The 20894-nt window shown below is 43.3% G+C and overlaps 1 protein-coding gene across 4 annotated transcripts in view; it reads right to left on the minus strand.

The window, feature by feature from the left end:
• Positions 1 to 677: 677 nt before the first annotated feature.
• LOC139277536 (extracellular sulfatase Sulf-2-like) overlaps positions 678 to 20894 on the minus strand; it is a 383019-nt gene continuing 362802 nt past the window's right edge. For 3 of the 4 annotated variants that reach the window (XM_070896109.1, XM_070896110.1, XM_070896111.1), the window contains 6 exons: positions 20589 to 20761; positions 19389 to 19531; positions 8420 to 8543; positions 7736 to 7769; positions 4410 to 4463; positions 678 to 877 (listed from right to left, as the gene is read on the minus strand). In XM_070896109.1, the coding sequence (XP_070752210.1) occupies positions 847 to 877; positions 4410 to 4463; positions 7736 to 7769; positions 8420 to 8543; positions 19389 to 19531; positions 20589 to 20761 (559 nt within the window). In that variant the 3' untranslated portion in view covers positions 678 to 846. Of the gene's footprint in view, positions 878 to 4409; positions 4464 to 7735; positions 7770 to 8419; positions 8544 to 19388; positions 19532 to 20563; positions 20762 to 20894 lie in introns of those variants that run through there. The other variant, XM_070896112.1, reaches the window with a different exon arrangement.

Below are 20894 nucleotides of genomic sequence, written 5' to 3' on the forward strand. Positions count from 1 at the left end.
CAGTTTGTAATGACTTAAATTCTAAACCACTTGAATAAACTTCATTGATGGACATAAAAGTAGTAAATATTTACAAGATATAATTCTACGTATTATACAGAAGCTCAATCATGTGCATCTCAAAGCTGTCTAGAAATAATGGTAGCAAAAGCTGGACGGATATGCAAGCCTTGAAACAAAGCAGAATCCTCAGAATTGGGCTGGTAATTGGTAAAATCATTTTCCTCTATTAAAGCATTCAGTTCTCTTTCATTTCAAACAACGCCATATTCTAGAAGGTCTTTAGCGGTTAGTTCATCCCATCCTATTATATTCTTTTACATTAACTTTTCTTGCATTGATTTTGATTTCTGCTCCAGTCTTCTGAATTTTCCTTAACCTCATTTTTTAAAAAACTCATCGTCAGTGGTTGAATCTTGCATGAGTTCATTAGCAACAAATTAAAACTTGCATTGGTAACAGAAATGTCCTGTAATTCTGGTGCTCCACCAAAAAATGCACCTCCCTCCTCTGCTACTGTAGAATCAGTCAGTTCCTGTATTTCAAGAGTGCTGCATTCCAAAATGATGGCTTGTGAACAAGTGAGGCAATGCTTTGAGTTACAGTAGATAGTCTAGTAACCAGTGGAAGAGGCTCTCCACCCTCATTTACATAAGTGATCCTTAATAGTTTACTGTATCTATTACAATTCCCCAACAGTGCAAACATTCTATCTACATCAGCCCCATAATTTATCCAGTCTTCAAGGCTAAAATTGAAATTCAGTCGATAATTATACAGGTTTTCACCCTGTCTGTACAAAGTTTCCAGTTGGTGTTGCCGACGAAGTCAGCATTTTCCAAGAGTCTAGCCTTCCCATCCTTCCCAAAGTTGTCCTCTGAAATAAAACATGAAGCAGGTTCAAAATCATAACAAATGGATTTTAAAACATGATGGTTTTATTTACGAATCAACCTCAACAATTGTTTTCCACTTTAAGTTTGGAATTTGTGCTGATGGCACCTTGAGACAAAATATACCACAAAGTATGACCAAAGAAGGTGCTCTTGTTTACTAATGAAGGAAAGATGATTTCTGTTGGGACAGAATGATTTCACTGACTTGCCTTACCCCGAGGGATATAAATGAACAATTCTATTTTAAATATAGAAATGATGAACAAGCAAAGAAACAATACGACATAAAAAAGTGAAGACAGGAATCCCAAGATTGCCCCTTAGTTCCTCTTATGATTTTTGATAGTCCATTTCTAATGTTCTGGCATTACAATTTGTCTTGCGGCCAAAACGGGCACAAAGTTGGCAGAGTGACTGTTCAGTGTGCCAGTCATTGCTGGCCTGAGGTCCAAGGGAAATTCGACTTTAAGCCTCATTTAAATGCTGTCAGCAAGTTGCATTGGCAAAGCCAAAAGGTGGAGATGCCTTTTAAGGGCTCACCAACAGCTTGCTGAATTTTTGTTTGCCCATTGTGAGACTCCCTTTTGCTTTCACTTGCATAAGATTTCCTCTTCCAACACTAGTTTCTTCTCTAGGCCCATCTGAGCTTTTGCCTGGAGTTGGATTAGCACCAATTCTAAACCATTCAGAACTAACTTGGACCTAAAGATGAAAGTTGGCCCCAAAACTCGTGCTCTGGGTATAGTTCTACAGGTTCCGGCAATCCTGGTGTGTGAGCCTCGATAGTGAGCATTGTTATGCTATACAATTGTGAGAGTAACCCTGCTCCTCCTGGCCCCACAAAATTAAACTTACTTGGCGGCTCCTCTTCGGCTAGACCGTGGGCTGATACTGGGCAGAGTATGTGCAGTGCAGTACTCTCCTAAAATGGCAAATGGGGTCCTATGTATGTCACAGGATACCAATTTGTATTTTGAATAGGGCTATCACCTGACTGAGGCATGCACTCTAGATGCTCAGTGATAGCCACAGCAATGGTGGGAACAGGGTAGTAAAACCATTCACCACCATCTTCAGGGTGCTACCGTCCTGTTTTTGCCAAATGGAAGGTCTCAAAATTTACCACAATATTGAAGAACCCAGAAAAAGAAATCCAGTGCAAGATCCAACACAATAAGGCCTTACCCAGAGTGATATGCATGTAAAAATATGAAAACTTACTTGTTTTTCAGCAGTCTCCAGCGATTCCTTTTTAGGACCCTTGATTAGGCCACTGTAGACCCGGAGAAACTGGGTCCGGTTTTTGCCAAATTTGGCATTGGGGTCCTAAAACAGTGTTTAGGCCCCTGATTAGAATATTGAAGATCCTCTCACCTGTTTTAGGCGGGAGCCCCGGGCACTCGGAAGTCTCCGGCTGCCAATTTGGCAGAGATCGCGCTTGTACTTTTCGGCCAAAAATCTGACATGAGGTGGGATCAATCTTCCCCCTAACGTGCCCACCGCTCCCCCACCCCCCCCTCAAGATTTGCTACAATATCTTAAAAATAAAAAAAACCCGGGCAACGGTAACAATGGAGAGGTATTAAATGTACAATATGATAGATGGTTAGTAAAGGTTGCTACATCAATAGCATTTCAAATAAAAAACAAACTCACAAACTTTATAAATGCATGCAGTGCTTTAGCAGGCTAATCCAGCAGAAGAGAAACAAAGAATGTTTTGAGTTCTCCCTCACTGAGAAATCAGTGCTGGTGAAAAGAAAAGTAAAAGACAGTGGTTAGGATTTTGGAATCATAAAGTGAAACAGTGACCACACATACAACAATACAATGTAAGTCATTGTAATTTTGTTTTGAAAACAATGTCCAATACATTAAAAGTCTTGCATGCTGTCCCCCACTTCCTGTTACACTTCAGTGCAAACCAGCAGCCGGGTTACAAATTCTTGGGATCCTGGGCCTTAAGAAATTTCAGGGGCTCTAACCAGTCCCCCCCCGCCCCCGCGATCCATTAAAACACCAACATATGGTGAAGTGGATGTAAAGTTTGGCCCTTAGAATGGTTACAACACTGCAATAACAATAAAATAAACTGTATCACAATATACAAGGCTTAAAAGGAACTGGTCCAGCAGTTTTATGCAGTTTTTCTGTTCTGGTTTACTGGGCCCTGTATATGGCTGGGGCCCCCTAGGCCCATATAATAATCGACCCCTGCTTTAGTGTAATACTTTTTGTAACACTTTCAGTAATACTTGATCATGGACAAAATGATTCTAAACGAGACAGATTTAATCAACAAATTTATTCGATCACACCCGATTGGATCATTTCTTTGCTGTGATTGACTCTCACTCTTGACTTTCTCACCAATTGCAGCAGACCATATTAGGGCTGCCAACTCAGGTTGGACGTATTCCAGGAGGTTTCACCACATGACCTTCTGTCTCCAACCAGGTCGTCCAGTCAAAAACAGCCTTTTTTCGCCCCATCTCCAATATTTTTATAACTAATAAATGAAAGTGTTCTTAGAAAATGAAAAATAAACATTCTTTCTAATCCCTTTATCATTTTTCTACAAGAAAATGACCATGGTGAATCTTTAATTCATGAAGACTACAGGATAAGCTTAAAGGTTTATACCCTCTCTCCCCAACACTATCAGCCCGCACTCCTCCAATAATGCCAGACCCTACTTCCTTCCAATGATCCCAGACCACCAAGATCCCTCTTCCCAATGTCCATTGGTCCTTAGATCCTCCTCTCCAATATTTGTCACCCAAGATGTACCCTCCTAACTCTGAAATTCTAGGACCACACCCCAGTGCTCCTACACATCTCTCGTTCCTCCTGAAACCTGTCCCCCACCCCTCTCACCCTCTTGACAGCACAAGGCCAGGACTCATCGCAGCCTAGCTTCAGGCTTTCCTGGTGGACGCGAGCAGGAGAATGCTAAAAGAGCCACGGGATTTCAGGGCCTGTATTGCTTTACCTCTGTACAATCAGTTGGCTGGTAGCTCGAAACTGTTTTGAGTAGTTCCATTGATTTCCATTCTTTTCCTTGCTAGCTCTTTTTTGGTAGCTGTTTACTGCCTATTGATTCTTGATTGGTGGTTTTCATATTTCCTTCTTCATGGATTGTTAGGTTTCCTATCTATTCAGTTGTGAATTTGCTGTTGTTTCATGAATCAGATATTTGAGCAAATCAGATGAAAGTGTGACGCTTTTAACTGTGGCACTTCGAAGTTTGACAGATGCTAAGGCAAATGCAAGACTTTTATTTAATAGATAAATCTAAGTCATGTGTGAGTAACTGTTTCTTTGAATAATCTCTCCACACTTTACAGCACACCAAATCTATAAATGATTTATTAATTGGATATAAAATAGAGAAAGAGTAACAGCAGTGCATGCTGAGCTCAGGCTTTGCATGCAAGAAAACAGTTAGCAAGCAATTTGCTGTAGCAGCAGAGTTGTAGACAAATCTATTGGAACATTTCTCACACAACTCACAGGGACTTGGTGTTTGGTCTCTTCGTTTTGGGCCATTTCCGACGCTGATATTGCCTGGTGTTTAAGCAGCAAAGACAAAGAAAAGCTTAGCATCTCAAAATACAAACTCAAAAGGGGAACAGTCGTGGAAGTGATGATGAATGTCATCTTCTTGGTAGCATCATGGATTTCTAAGATACTGGTTTTCCACTTAAGGTCTGGATGCAAATTTAACCCATGGATGAATAATGAATGGAGAGAAAGCACCTCCAAAATAGAATACTTTACATACTTGCTGATACCTGTCTTTAGCCATTGCCTTGTCCCAGTTTGATAGTTCTATGCTTTATGCACAAAGGATGCATGCAACTCTATGGGATGGAGAGATAGTGGAAAACAAGTATTCCGGAATGATGATGCTTATTTAGAGAAATGAAATAGTCCCAAACTTACACTTGTAGGTGCAGGATGTTTATCAACGAGATAGATTAAATATTTAATTATTTTTCTAAAGGGATACAATGAAAACAGATTTGCTCATTTCAATCTAGTTTTTCCTAGTAATACACTCACAATAAATGACCCTCATTCTGTAGAACTCAAGCTAACTTGTTAGAATAAATAATACAAATTTGGTGAAGAAGAAAGTAGGATTCATGCTGTAATGATACTAAATAAAAGAACCTGGCTGTATAATCATTGTTACTATCATGGACATAATGGTGCAAAAAAAATGTTCAATGAGATAGTATATTATCATACCTCTCTACCTGTAAATAGGACATAGGCGCCAAAAGTCAGGGACAGTTCATTTCACTGTGTGTAGGCCATGAATATTCAAATTACTGAATATTTTCAGCTTTATACCAATATTTGTTCCACCTGTTCTATCTCCCTGGTAAATACTGAAGCAAAGTAATTATTTAATATTTCTGCCATATCTTTCGCTGCCTGCGATGTTATCTTGTCCATCCCTTAGTGGTCCTAATCACATCCTGACCTTCCTTTTTTTAAATTAATATGCCTGTAAAATATTTTGTTATTTTATTTTATGTACCTCGATCATTAAATTTCATAGTTCCTCTTTGCCTTCCTAATTGAGAAGTGAATAAAAGCAAATTAAGCATTCCAGACCTGCTTTATCCCCAAATCCTGTTAGTTGTAAAAGAAAATCTTACGATCCACAGTTTCAAACTTCAAGCACATTAAAAAATTTGAGAATGGTTCCCTAGAAGCCGGTTGACCGGACAGGATCGAAATTCATCCACCAAATTGGACATTCCACGTAAAGTTCGGCAGTTGAAAGGTATGACTTTGAAACTGTAAATAGCTTTGGTAAGTATATGAATGTGTCCCCTGACACCAACGTCATATATGTTGCTCAATATTAAAACAAGATCTCAGATGCAGTTTCGTGATTTTATGCTCGTAAGAAAAGGAGTTTATTCATACACATTTAGTTTGGAAAACTGGCCAGTTATATAAAATGTTGGCAGTGTTGCGAATGCAATACCAAAAAATCGATTCTAACACCAAAGTTTTACTAAATCCCATTGGTGCACATATTACAGATGTTCCTGCATCAATCTTTCCTTCACAACAACGCAAATAGCATACTGCTGTAAGGGGGAGGAAATAACCTGCATCACACATTGAACGCATTGTAAACCTGAAATTTGTGTTTCTGAAAAATGGGTGTCAACCATTCAAATTTACTTAGTGTTCTCCTTTTATTTAACACCAGGCACACTGGAGCAGCATTACGCACATAATATTTAAGAATAAATATGTGTTAAAGGGTACCAATTAAATTGGGGATCAAGATCGCAAAAGATGAAGAGGGGAGGCAGGAAGTGTTTAAAGCCTGGCAATCAAGAGTCTTCTTCCTCTAATATTTTCTAAAGTTTTCTAAGATTTTTAGCCTTCTCTTCTTCCTCTCCAAGGGCTCAATTTTCCACATGGGTGATCGTTGGCGCAGTTGAAGAGGTACGTACAATTTTTTAGTGGCCCAAATGCACCAAAAAAAATCCAAGTTTCGCCGGAATTAACTTTGAATTTGGTGCTAAAAACTGATGTTGCTAGGGTAACGAGGAACGCTCAGAAGGGCTGAGGTTGGAAACTGAAAAAGGGCTTCGGCTGGGCTGGAAACTGAAGCCACTGCCATCCTGGGCCAAAAGGATCCTTTTGGTCTAGGACGGCAGCAGGCTGGTACGGGGTCCTTTTGGCCTGGGAAGGCAGCAGGCCTGTGTGGGGTCCTATCGGTCCAGGATGGCAGCGGGCCAGTGCAGGGTCCTTTCGGCCTGGGAAGGCAGCGGGCCTGTGCGGGGTCCTTTCAGCCTCAGATGGCAGCAGGCCGGCCCGCACCTATCCCAGGCCGAAATGACCCACCTCCCCACCTACTGTCCTGACTTCAGCTCCACTGAACAATGGGGTCTTCTCTCCGCTGATTTTCTCTTCTCTGCGCCAATTTCGTTAAGTGTAGGGAAGGTTTTTCACAAGTGTGCAGTGCGCCGTTTTAGAAAAAAATCGTACTTGGCCAAACTCGTTTAAATGTCCAGGAGTGGCACACATGGTAGGTTCCGCCCCCAGTGATGTAAAAAAATTTGGGAACTAAAAAAAAATCAGACGTACCTACTTTAGAATGGCGCAGAAACTTTGGCCAAACTTGCAGATTATTGTCTGCTCCAAAAAAAAAAGCTGCATACGCCAAAAGAACAGCGCAGAATGGTGGCCAAAATTGAGCCCTAAGACTCTAGAATTCTGGGTAGGTTTACTCAAAATTTCTATCTGTTTCTATCTCTCTGCAATGTACATTTGAGTAGTAATGGAGCAGAATGAGGTCTGATTGGAGGCTTCAGCTTTGGACCTGAACTAAGAATGTGTAGCTTCTGTAACAGATAGCATACTGACAAAAGTGTGTGTGTATAAAATATAAATTTCCTGATCAATCTGCACCACGCTTATGCTAAAAACACACATTTGGTTATGATAGGCTAGAAATTGTGTTTAGAGGTATTTATGGACAAAGACTTAACATATCTCTATGATATTCTTCTGTGTTTTTGTAATGGGAATGATAAACCAACTTTAAAATAGTGGATAGCAGAATATTATACGAATACATTAATTGCTTGCCCACTGATATCAAGTCATTTTTAGCCTTATGTTACCTACTGAAAATATTATGTTCGACTGGCAAGCAAAGCATAAACTCACCAGAAATAGCTTGAAATTATTTAGTAACATGGCAAAAATTATAGATATCTATTCAACATGGCCAATATTTTAAGCTCCGCACTAGCAGAAATTTATATAAATTTATAGAAAGTTATATAAAACAAAGTTACCTGTACTGATCAAAGTTTACTTCATCTTTTTCTCCTAAACAGGAAAAGATAACAATTTTGAGAACAGTTAAGAGATCACCAACCATATTGGAATTTAAGGAATGCCATTTTCATTCCTGAAAAATGGATACAAAGTCAACCGTGCAAGAAAACAAAGCTGGGAATAATATTAGTATGAGCTTGGGGGTATTGATTGTAATCATACATTTTCAGCTTCTAGGTCCAAACAGAATGATCTGCTGCTCCAAACTCTTCTGGCTTGTTCACTGAAAGAGGCCTAAGATTTATTTAAAAAATTACTTAGCCCAGGCTTAGTCCCTGTGGAAGTCAATATGTGGGAAATTAACTCCGAGTCTAGATAATTATTCTGACAGTGCCAACCATAAATTTTAATAAGGGTATTAACTTCTGAATCAGTTGTATTACCAAGTTGACAGCTCTTTAATGTAATTACCATTATTAATCTGCACTGCATCTCAGCTACAATATTTTTACTGAACTATTAGCCAGCCTTTCATTTTTCTATCGTGTGATCCATAAATTACAAACTTAAAGAACATTAATAATTCTTTTCACCTGTTCAAAAGTAAAATAATTAATTTTAAGTGTAAAAGTTACGATATAGCAGTCAACTTTCATACATGCACCATAATTTATAATGGGGATACCGATAGGTATCTGTACCTGTGTCCATATTTCTGGTCCGTGGGTTACACTGTTTAAAGCCATGGCAGGTTCGTAACTCCATAAGTTGCACATGTAACTGGTTCAAAACATCTCGATCTAATGTGTTCACTGCATTCATCAGCTACAAATGGAAAATATGAACTTTCATTAAAAAGAACGTTAATTATTTATGCATTAAAATAATTTAACTTGGACTGCACTGCTAGGATTCGCACATTAGAATTTCATTAAACTCTGGAGGTCATCTGCAGTCTACACTGGCATAACTGCTCATTTTTCTCTTTCAAGAATTACTATTTTATTAGCCACAGTTCAGTGCTAGCCTAAGTTTTCAAGATGCAGTTTGGGGGAATTCACAGAGGTTGTGAAACTGGCATGAACAGGCCCCATATTATTGGTGCTGGAATTCCGATGTCCCGGGTCTGTACGAAGTTTCTACGGACCCGGGAAGGCATCGGAAAAGCCAGTTTTCAGTGCGCAATGTGCATGCGCTGAAAGCCGGCTTTTCCGATCTGTCAAGTTTCTAGCTTGAGAGATCATCCGCAGATCGAAAGCGAGGACATTTGCAGGGCAAGAATTCCGATATTTACGGATATCTTGCCCAGCAAATGTCCTCAAAAATCTTGCATCTGAAAAAACAGGTGCAAATGTTTAAAAATAGACAAAAACATTTGAAAATAAAGTTATAAAAACACCTTTTATTCTTAAAAACCCTCCCCACTATGGTAAGGTTATTTTTAACCATAATTTAAAAAAAAATTTTAAATCGGGAAAATATTTTATTTTTATACTACATAATAACTTTAATTCCAATTAATTTTAAATATGTATGGTCTGTTTTTTATTTTTTATTATTTTGTGTGATTGCTTTTGTTCCCATTAATAGCACTGAGAACTCAGATACATGTGTCTCAGTGCTATTCATGGGAACCTGTGAAATACTTACCTGATTGGCTGAGCAGTCACACATAACTGCATCTTCTGCGTCGGGACCCTCTGCTCAGGAGCGCGCTTCGCAGCACGGGAGGAGAAGGCCTCCCCATCGGAAATCAGGGCGCCCCCTAGACCACCAGGTAAATTTGTAAAAAAATATGCAGCGAGGAGGCAATTGCCCGCGGGAAGACCCCCAGAAGAATTTCTGGGCCATTATCTCAATGAAGTGAATCAGGTCCCATGGCCAATTTAATTAGTTTGGATGTTGCTCTGCCCACAGCATTAGCTTTACTGATAAAGCCTGGCCACATCACTGTTACAGAAGATGGCCTACTCAGAAGGCCCTCTTAAAGCACGAAGGGTCATCGACCCGAAACGTTAAATCTGCTTCCTCTCCACAGATGCTGCCTGACCTGCTGAGATTTCCAGCGTTTTGTTTTTATATTCCAGAGGAAGCAGTATTTTGCTTTTGTCCTCTTAAAGTTGTTGTTTTGCCAACATTTTCAAATTTGTTTTTTTCCCCGGGCAGCATTTTCAAGTTTTTGTAATGATGATTTTGTAAAGCTTTTTAGACATCTTGTGCTTCCTTTTTGCAGAATTAGCACTTTTGCTATGCTACACTTGCATTTAAAGTGACAGAATAGGTGCAGCAATACAAGTAGCATCTCGGAAAGTTGGGAGGATTGGACTCAAAGGATCAGGCTCAGTTAGAAAGAGTGTTCATTTAGAACTACTTCCAGTAGGCAAAGTCTTCTCTCACCTACCATCGTTCATCCAACTATAATTTCCCAGAGAGTGGCGAGAGTGTGCTCAATTTTTTGTTTTGCCTTAACCTGTGATGAAGTGTTCCTCAAGTGGGTGGAGCAGCTGCCATGGCAGATAGTGTTGGGACCTACTGGAGTGGCTGTTATTACCACTCTCTGAGATATTATAGTTGGACGAAAGATGGTAGGTGGGAGTAGATTGATCTCTGGGTGTGGGAGGCCTAGATATCATTGCAACAGCCAGAGTAATGTGTGACAATGCAGCGGCTGCCAGAGTCTGCCCACTCTCAGGCATCTGCTCAAACCTTTGTGGGGCCTGGCTGGAGTGGGAGGCCGCCAGTTCAGTGGCCGTTTGTGTAACCATGTCACTGGTGCTGGGCACCATAGCTGGAGTCCTAGTGGGCTGTATAAGAATAGTTCCCAGGGTGTTGGTGATGTAGATACAGCCTGCCATCAGTATTCTTTGCAAACAATTTCTAAAGCTTTGCAATCCAGTAGCTAGTTTCCTGTAACTAAGTATCCATATCTGAGGTCTCTAGCATCAATTATAGACTTGTATGTGAACGCTGTTCTGTGCTTCATCCCTCACTGCTTTGAGATCCCCCTGCAGGAGGCTATGAAGTTGCCACCACCTCCATGGTACTTTGCACCTGAGCACATGGCAACAGGTTGTATCAAGCACTATGCCTGCATTCAGCACTAGTCAAAATATCAAAGCAATACAAAGTATTTATAGCACATAAACAGGCTATTCAGTCCAGCAGGTCCATACCGAAGTTTATGCTCCACACGAGCTTCCTCTCACCCCTCTTCATTGAATCCCATCAACATATCTGTCTGTATCTCGTGCTTATCTAGCTTCCCCTTGCATGCATCTATGCTAGTCACCTCAACTACTCCCTTTGGTGGCGAGTTCCACATTTTAACCACTCTCTGGGTAAGGAAGTTTCTCCTCAATTCCCTATTGGATGAATTAGTAACTATCTTATATTTATGGTCTCTAGTTCTGGTATCCCCCACAAGTGGAAACATCTTCTCTGCATCTACCCTATCGAACCCTTTCATAATCTTGAAGACCTCTATCAGGTCACCCCTCTTTTCTAGAAAAATGACCCCAGCCTGGACAATCTTTCCTGATAATTAATAGCTCTCATTTCTGGTATCATTCTGGAAATCTTTTTTGTTCTTTCTCCAGTGCCTCTATATCCTTTTTATAATATGGAGACCAGACCAGGTCTAACCAAGTTTCTATACAAGTTTAACATAATGGGCCCAAGTTTCCACATGATAAAAAACGGGCGCCCCTCCTAGCTGGGCGCCCGTTTTTCGCGCCTAAAACGGCGGCGGAAAAAAAACGAGCGATTCTGGAGCGCTTTGCAGCTCCTTGTCTGTTTGGCACGGCGCCCAGGGGGGGCGGAGCCTACACTCGCGCCGATTTTGTAAGTGGGAGGGGGCGGGTACTATTTAAATTAGTTTTTTTCCTGCCGGCAACGCTGCACGTGCGCATTGGAGCGTTCGCGCATGCTCAGTGTGAAAAAAACATTGGCACTCGGCCATTTTGTAGTTCTTTGTAGCTGTTTAGTTTTTGAACATTTTTTAATAAAAGTACATTGCCATCAGCACAGAGGCTTCTTGTAGCAGTGAGAAGGCTGCAGGAAGCCTCAGAAAGTTGAGGCAGCCGTTTCCCGACGAGCTCCCCCTTTTGCCGTCGGGAAATGGCTCCTCAATTTCTGAGGCTTCCTGCAGCCTTCTCTCTTTCCCGCCAGCCGCCTGGAACGGCTCCATTCCCTTCCACCCCCACCCCCCGCCCCCGCCCGCATTCGGTTGGCGTCTCCCTCCTCCTCCCCCCCCCACCCCACCCCCGGCCCGTGTTCGGTCGGCTCCCTCGTTTTGTGAGGCTTGCTGCAGCATTCTCCCTGGCTGAAGCACTTTCACACAGATAGGAAGATGGTTTATTTAATCTTTTCTTTGCTTATAAATGTTTATTCAGGTTGGATTTATTTGTATAATATTTGTATAAGTATAAATAAGGATTGATTGTAGAATTTAATGAGTTCCCTTCCCCCCCTCCACCTCGTTCTGGACGCCTGATTTGTAACCTGCGCCTGATTTTTTAATGTGTAGAACAGGTTTTTTCAGTTCTACAAAAATCTTCACTTGCTCCATTCTACTTTAGTTTGGAGTACATTTTCACTGTGGAAACTTTCAAATCAGGCGTCAGTGGTCGGACACGCCCCCTTTGAAGAAAAAATTCTGTTCCAAAGTAGAACTGTTCTACCTGACTAGAACTGCAGAAAAAAAAATGTGGAGAATTGCGAATTCTAAGATAGTCCGTTCTCCACCAGTTGCTCCTAAAAATCAGGCGCAAATCATGTGGAAACTTGGGCCCAATATCTCTACTACTATTAGTGACTTTGAGGAAGGAACACCAGGTGATATTCAAAACTGAGAAGAAGCAAGCGGAGGGGGCAGTATTCCATAAGCAAAGGATTGCCATACAACTTGGCCTGTCTTTAGATGCAAGTAGATACAAGAGCACAAGATATTAGGTTCAACCTCAGCATCACTGTGAGGAGACTGCAGCAGGTGCAGCAGAACACCTCAAACCTCACTGCTTGCTGTTGGAGGGATTTGCTGAAATGCAGAGTGCCATGAAGCTAGTATCAATGAATGGAACAGTACTGAAAATTATTTTCATTTAAGAACAACTGCTTAGCCACTCATAGCTTCCATATCAGATTGAGCATGTAACAATTACAACTATTTTGTGTAAGACTTTAAAATCAAGTTGTTGTGTTCCTAACACAGATGAGAATGCACACAGAGAGGTTAAAGTAACAGTGACCTCAGTCTTTATTAAGACACTCCAAAGTGAGTAACAGGCTTATATACAGTGCTCCCAAGGGATGCTGGGATCCCTTGGGACTTCAGGGGATGCGCTCCCTAGTGGCAGAACATGGGAGTGCATGCTTTACAGATACACAACATCACTCCCCGTCAAAGTGAAAACTATTTACAAGGTGAGGCGGTCGGGAGCCTTTCTTTCCCTGGTGGACCGCCTCGGTATAAATGTCTGTTCTGGTGTGTTGGCTGTGCCCTCGCTGGGCTGGCGGGTTGATGGCCCTGCAGGGCTGCTAGGTGAGCCTGGCCTTGCTGGGCTGTTGGGCACGATGGGTTTGATTTTCTGGTCCGGCGTGGTGTCGTTGATCCTTTGGGTGTGTGTTGTGGGCTCAAAAAAGGTGGTGTCTGCTGTGAGTTGTTCAGGGCAGTCTGTGAACCGCAGTCTCGTTTGGTCCAGGTGCTTTCTGCAAATTTTTCCATTGTCTAGTTTGACTACAAACATCCTATTCCCTTCTTTAGCTATCACAGTGCCCGCGATCCACTTGGGACCATGTCCATAGTTTAGCACATACACAGGGTCATCCACATCAATTTCCCGTGACACAGTGGCGCGACCATCGTTTACATTTTGTTGCTGCCGCCTGCTCTCTACCTGATCATGCAGGTTGGGGTGAACCAACGAGAGTCTGGTTTTAAATGTCCTTTTCATGAGTAGCTCAACCAGGGGCACCCCTGTGAGCGAGTGGGGTCTCGTGCGGTAGCTGAGCAGTGCTCGGGACAGGCGGGTTTGGAGTGAGCCTTCTGTGACTCATTTAAGGCTCTGTTTGATGGTTTGTACTGTCCGCTCTGCCTGCCCACTGGAGGCTGGTTTAAATGGGGCCAAGGTGACATGTTTGATCCCATTGCGGGTCATGAATTCTTTAAATTCGGCACTGGTGAAACATGGCCCGTTGTCACTGATCAGTATGTCAGGCAGGCCGTGGGTGGCAAACATGGCCCTCAGGCTTTCAATGGTGGCGGTGGCGGTGCTTCCCGACATTATTTCACATTTCACATTTTGAAAAAGCATCCACCACCACCAGGAACATTTTACCGAGAAACAGGCCCACATAGTCGACATGGATTCTTGACCATGGTCTGGAGGGCCAGGACCACAAACTTAGTGGTGCCTCTCTGGGCGCGTTGCTCAACTGAGCACACATGCTGCATTGCCATACACAGGACTCTAAGTCAGAGTTGATACCGGGCCACCACACATGGGATCTGGCTATCGCTTTCATCATTACTATACTCGGGTGTGTGCTATGGAGATCCGAGATGAACGTCTTCCTGCCCTTTTTGGGTTGCATTACGTGGTTACCCCACAACAGGCAATTTGCCTGAATGGACAGCTCTTCCTTTCGTCGCTGGAATGGCTTGATTAGCTCTTGCATTTCAACAGGGATGCTGGCCCAGCTCCCATGCAGTACACAATTTTTTACTAGGGACAGCAGAGGATCTTGGCTGGTCCAAGTCCTAATCTGGCGGGCCATGACAGGTGATTTATCATTTTCAAATGCTTCCATGACCATCAACAAGTCTGCAGGCTGCGCCACCATCAACAAGTTTGCAGGCTGCACCATTTCCACCCCCGTGGTAGGCAATGGTAGCCGACAGAGCATCCGCACATTTCTTGGTGCCTGGCCTGTGGCGGATGGTATAGTTATACGCTGATAGCGCGAGTGCCCACCTTTGTATGCGGGCTGAGGCATTAGTATTTATCCCCTTGTTTTCTGTGAACAGGGATATGAGGGGCTTGTGGTCAGTCTCCAGCTCAAATTTGAGACCAAACAGGTACTAATGCATTTTCTTTACCCCGAACACACACGCTAATGCCTCTTTCTCAATCATGTTGCAGACCCTCTGGGCCTTAGACAAGCTCCTGGAGGCATAGGCGACAGGTTGCAACTTCCCCGCAGCATTAGCTTGTTGTAATACACACCCGACTCCGTACGTACGACTTCACATGCCAGCACAAGTCGTTTACACGGGTTATGCAATACAAGCAGCTTGTTGGAGCATAAAATGTTTCTGGCTTTCTCAAAAGCAATTACTTGATTTTTTCCCCCATACCCAGTTCTCACCTTTACGCAATAACACATGTAGGGGCTCTAAGAGGGTGCTTAACCCTGGTAGGAAGTTACCAAAATAGTTGAGGAGCCCCAGGAACGACCGCAGCTCCGTGACGTTCTGTGGCCTGGGCGCGTTCCTGATAGCCTCTGTCTTGGCGTCTGTGGGCCGAATGCCATCCACCGCGATCTTTCTGCCCAAAAGCTCCACTTCTGTTGCGATGAAGGCGCTTTTGGCCTCTTCAGCCGCAGTCCTACATGATCCAGTCGCTGGAAGACCTCCTCCAGGTTTTGTAGGTGCTCGACGGTGTCCTGGCCCGTGACCAATATATCGTCCTGAAAAACCACCGCGCATGGTAGACTTGAATAGGCTCTCCATGTTTCTCTGGAAGATCGCTGCAGCCGACGGAATTCCAAACGGGCATCTGTTGTAGATGAACAGTCCCTTGTGCGTGTTGATGCAGGTGAGGCCCTTCGAAGACTCCTCCAGCTCCTGCGTCTTGTAGGCCGAAGTCAGGTCGAGCTTGGTGAATGTCTTGCCGCCTGCCAGCGTCGCAAATAGGTTGTCTGCCTTAGGTAGCGGGTATTGGTCCTGTAGCGAGAAACGATTAATAGTTACTTTATGATCACCGCAAATCCTGACCGTGCCATCACTTTTGAGTACTGGAACAATCGGTCTGGCCCACTCGCTGAATTCCACTGGGGAAATGTTGCCCTCGCGTTGCAGCCTGTCCAGCTCAATTTCCACTCTCTCCCTCATCGTGTGAGGTACTGCTCGTGCCTTGTGGTGAATGGGTCGTGCCTCTGAGACCAAGTGGATCCACACTTTTGCCCCGGAAACGTTTCCAATGCCAGGCTCAAAAAGGGAAGGAAATTTGTTAAGAACCTGGGTACATGAGGCCTCCTCGACATGTGATAGCGCTCGGATGTCATCCGAATTCCAGCGGATTTTGCCCAGTCAGCTCCTTCCAAGCAAGGCGGGGCCATCGCCCGGGACAATCCAGAGTGGCAGTTCATCCACCGTGACCTCGTAGGTGACCTTGACCATGGCGCTGCCCAGGACAGTGATAAGCTCTTTGGTGTACATTCTCAGTTTTGTGTGGATGGGGCTCAGGGCTGGTCTGAGTGCCTTGTTGCACCACAGTCTCTCAAACATCTTTTTACTCATAATGGATTGGCTAGCGCCAGTGTCCAGTTCCATGGCTATGGGTAAGCCATTCAATTTTACATTTAGCATTATAGCTGGCCATTTCGTCGAAAATGTGTGCACCCCGTGTACTTCAGCATCTGCCTCCTCTCTCTGAGGCTCGAAATTGCTTTGATCCACCATGGACCGATCTTCCTCTGCCACATGGTGGTTAGCAGGTTTCGCAGAGCTTGTAGCTCGTCTGCAAGCTCGTTGGAGGTGCCCCATTGTTCCACAGCTCTTGCAAACATACCCTTTGAAGCGGTATGAATAGGCTAAATGGAAGCCTCCATAACATCACAAGGTGTGAATTGCCTTGCATTCATCCTGTGTTGCGGACTATGAGTCATCTGGGTCACCCAAGGCCTGCTGGCAGTTTCAGACTCGTGGTTTCTGCCCTGTACATTTCTGCTCGCAAACACAGTTCCAGTTAATTTATGAACATTGCTAGCACTTGGATGCTGAGAGATTTGTGTGGTGTTATCACTGGTGGACATAAACACCTGTGCTATCGCAATGGCCTTACTGAGGGTCAGTGTCTCTGCAGTCAAAAGTTTTCGTAGGATGGTCTCGTGGCCAATGCCCAGTACAAAAAAGTCTCTGAGCATCTGCTCCAGGTAGCCATCAAACTCACATTGTCCTGCAAGTCGCCTTAGCTTCAGATCGCTGGCACGTGTAGAGCCGATACCTCGCCATCAGCACGCTCTCCCTCGGGTTAAGATGCTCCCGAACCAGTGTACACAGCTCCTCATACAACTTATCTGTGGGTTTCACCGGAGCCAGAAGATTCTTCATGAGGCTGTAGGTTGGTGCCCCGTAGACTGTGTGAAGGACCGCTCTTCTTTTTGCAGCGCTTTCTTCTCCGTCCAGCTCGTTGGCTACAAAGTACTGGTCTAGCTGTTCGACATAGGCTTCCCAGTCCTCACCCTCCAAGAACTTCTCCAGGATGCCCACAGTTTGCTGCATCTTTGCGTTGAATTCATATACTCGTTGCCAGTTATTGTGTTCCTAACACAGATGAGACTGCACACAGGGAGGTTAAAGTAACAGTGACCTCAGTCTTTATTAAGACACTCCAGAGTGAGGAACAGGCCTTAGGGGGCCAGTTTATATACAGTGCTCCCAAGGGATGCTGGGATCCCTTGGGACTTCAGGGGATGCATTCCCTGGTGGCGGAACATGGGAGTGCATGCTTTACAGACACACAACACAAGTGCCCCTTTATTATAGGAACCGACAAATTAATAAAACCTTTTGAAACTTTAAATGGTTAAATTAAAATCTATTTGCCGGGGGTGATAATGATCCTATCCATCCAGTGCCCACCTCTCACAGAAGGCCGCGAGCGTACCGGTGGACACTGCATGCTCCATTTCTAGAGACACCCTGGCATGAAGGTAGCCGTGGAAGAGAGGCAGGCAATCGGGCTGAACGACCCCCTCGACCGCCCGCTGCCTGGACCGGTTAATGGCCACCTTGGCCAGACCCAGGAGCAATCCCTCGAAGAGGGCCTCCAACCTGCCCCCTAACCGGTGCATATAACAATTAGAAATGTGCAATACAACTAACAGGTGTAAACAAAGCAAATATATCCTGTTGTAAATATGGAAACCAAAACTGCACGCAGTATTCCATGTGTGGCCACAACAATGCCTTGTATAACTGTAGCAAGACTTCCCTGCTTTTATACTCCATCCCCTTTGCAATAAAGGCCAAGATTCCATTGCCCTTCTTGATCACTTGCTGTACCTGCATACTATCCTTTTGTGTTTCATGCACAAGTACCCCCAGGTCCCGCTGTACTGCAGCACTTTGCAATCTTTCTCCATTTAAACAATAACTTGCTCTTTAATTTTTTTCTGCCAAAGTGCATGACCTCACACTTTCCAATATTATACTCCATCTGCCAAATTTTTGCCCACTCAATTAGCCTGTCTATGTCCTTTTGCAGATTTTGTGTGTCCTCCTCACACATTGCATTTCCTCCCATCTTTGTATCATCAGCAAACTTTGCTACATTAACTCAGCACCTTCTTCCAAGTCGTTAATATAGATTGTAAATAATTGGGGTCCCAGCACTGATCCCTGCGGCACTCCACTAGTTACTGATTGCCAACCAGAGAATGAACCATTTATCCCGACTCTCTGTTTTCTGTTAGTTAGCCAATCCTCTATCCATGCTAATATATTATCCCCAACCCCGTGAACTTTTATCTTGTGCAGTAATCTTTTATGTGGCACCTTGTCAAATGCCTGCTGGAAGTCCAAATACACCACATCCACTGGTTCCCCTTTATCCACCCTGTTTGGTATATCCTCAAAGAATTCCAGCAAATTTGTCAAACATGACTTCCCCTTCATAAATCCATGCTGTCTCTGCCTGACCGAATTTTGCTTTTCCAAATGTCCTGTTACTGCTTCTTTAATAATGGGCTCCAACATTTTCCCAACCACAGATGTTAGGCTAACTGGTCTATAGTTTCCTGCTTTTTGTCTGCCTCCTTTTTTAAATAGGGGCATTACATTTGCAGTTTTCCAATCTGCTGGGACCTCCCCAGAATCCAGGAAATTTTGGTAAATTACAACCAATGCATCCACAATCCCTGCCATTACTTCTCTTAAGACCTTAGGATTCAAGCCATCAGGGCCAAGGGATTTATCTGCCTTTAGTTCCGTTATCTTACCACCTCATATGTGTGCGCACTAGGTCCGTGCAGCAGAGCAGGTCTCCAGTCGTCCTGGTTAATCCTTGCCACTGGATAAAGGCTGAGCTCTGTCAAGCTTATATGGTGGCTGATGTGTAACGGTCACCACACTTTTTAAAAAAATACACGCACATGCATTTTCCACCCAATTCAATTGGAATTCAGGACTGGAATATTGGGTCCTCCATTGAAACATCTGTGAACTCATGTGGAAGCAAGTCATCCTCGTTCGAGGGACTGCCTATGATGATGATAAACAATTCAATTTGTTGCAATTGGCCAGCTTTTGTGAAATTCCTAAAATTAAAGCACAAATGCTGGGAGGTGACTTGAGTTATTTTCATTTAATGTCATAACCTCGACAACCAAAGTTATTGAAACATTCCAGAGCAGTTCAATACTCTCCGTAGAACTGATGATTCATTTTACCTGGTAAGGGTCTGTGTTGAGATCAAAGTACTCCAGGAAACCAGTGGCAAACTCACAGAACAGAAAGTTTTGTGTCTCATTAAAGGTCCTCAGACACCAATAGGTGTTGTTATTTGCACTGGTACAAGCACAGAATGGTCCCACTAAAGCAAGAGATAAGTTGGATAAAAAAAGTCAGTTTCCACATATATGACGACGACACCCACCTCTAACTCGTCATTATTTAAATTGACTAGAACCACCTTCATATTTCAGACTGTCTATCCAACATCAACTTGTGAATGAACCAGGATTTCCTCAAATTGAACATTGAGAAGATCAAAGTTATTTTATTCAGCTCCTGACAAAATCTCTGCAGTCTTGTCATCTCACTCAGGCGGAACCAAATGATGGGCAACCTCACTATTCTGTTTTGATCCAGAGCTAATGCTCAACCCCCCTATTCTATTATTCACCAAAATTATTTACTTTCAGCTCCACAACATCACCCATCTCCATCTCTACCTGACTTCCACTGCCACTGAAACACTTATCCATCATATTCTTACCTCTATATTAGACTTCATCAATTCTCTCCTTGCTGAATTCCCAAGCTATACCCTGCACAAAATCTGACTTGGTTAAAACTCCACTTCCTGTATTTTATCTGCACAGAATCGTGCTTCTCCATCACCCTCCTCACTAACTTTCATTGGCTCCCTCTTCACCACCACTGTCATTTAAAATCTTCATGTACAAATCCTTCTGATATATCATCCCATTACTACCTTCGCAAACACCTCCAGCCTTATGTCTTCTCCTGTGCCTTTCAATCTTCCAACTTGGGCCTTCTGTGCACCCATCCTCACTCTATTCCACTATCAGTGACAGAGGCATCACCCACACAGCACGACTTTCTGGAACTCATCCCTGAACCTCCTATCTTGCTGTCCCTCTCCCCACCTTTAGAATTCTTCTTAAAGTTTGACCGTGATTTTGGTCCACTTCTCCTAACTCTTTCACTATTGCTCCCATGTGAAACACCTTAGACAATTTTCTCTGTTAAAAGTGCAGTAAATGCAAATTATTCTTGTTCTCTTATAGGCTTTCAATTGGAATCCATAACATGTTTCATGCAAGTCTAGTTTATGAAGGTCTGGTTATACCCAGATTAGTTTAGACCGCGATCTGCTGACCTCTACTTCTGCTCTGTGCTCTTACATGTCCAATATGGGGGTGTCTGCCAGTGCTGGTTATCATGTGTGAAACAGGTGAGGCCAGGCATACTGCACGTATCATTATTTCTCAGCCTCTTTAGCATTTTTCGCAGCTTCTTCCTTTTTCTCTCGTCCTTAAACATCCAAACATTCTCGTTTTTATCCTGGTTTCCTTTCCTGCAGTTAGGAGCAGAAAAGGGAACAAAAGCTCAGAATATTCTCATCACTTTGATGCATGCTATTAGACACTTTTTTTTCTAATTGCATACCAAATTTATCCCTCACAGTTAATTTTATCCAGTCTTTTACT

The sequence above is a fragment of the Pristiophorus japonicus genome, chromosome 12, assembly GCF_044704955.1.
Source record: "Pristiophorus japonicus isolate sPriJap1 chromosome 12, sPriJap1.hap1, whole genome shotgun sequence".
NCBI classification, from domain to species: Eukaryota; Metazoa; Chordata; class Chondrichthyes; family Pristiophoridae; genus Pristiophorus; species Pristiophorus japonicus.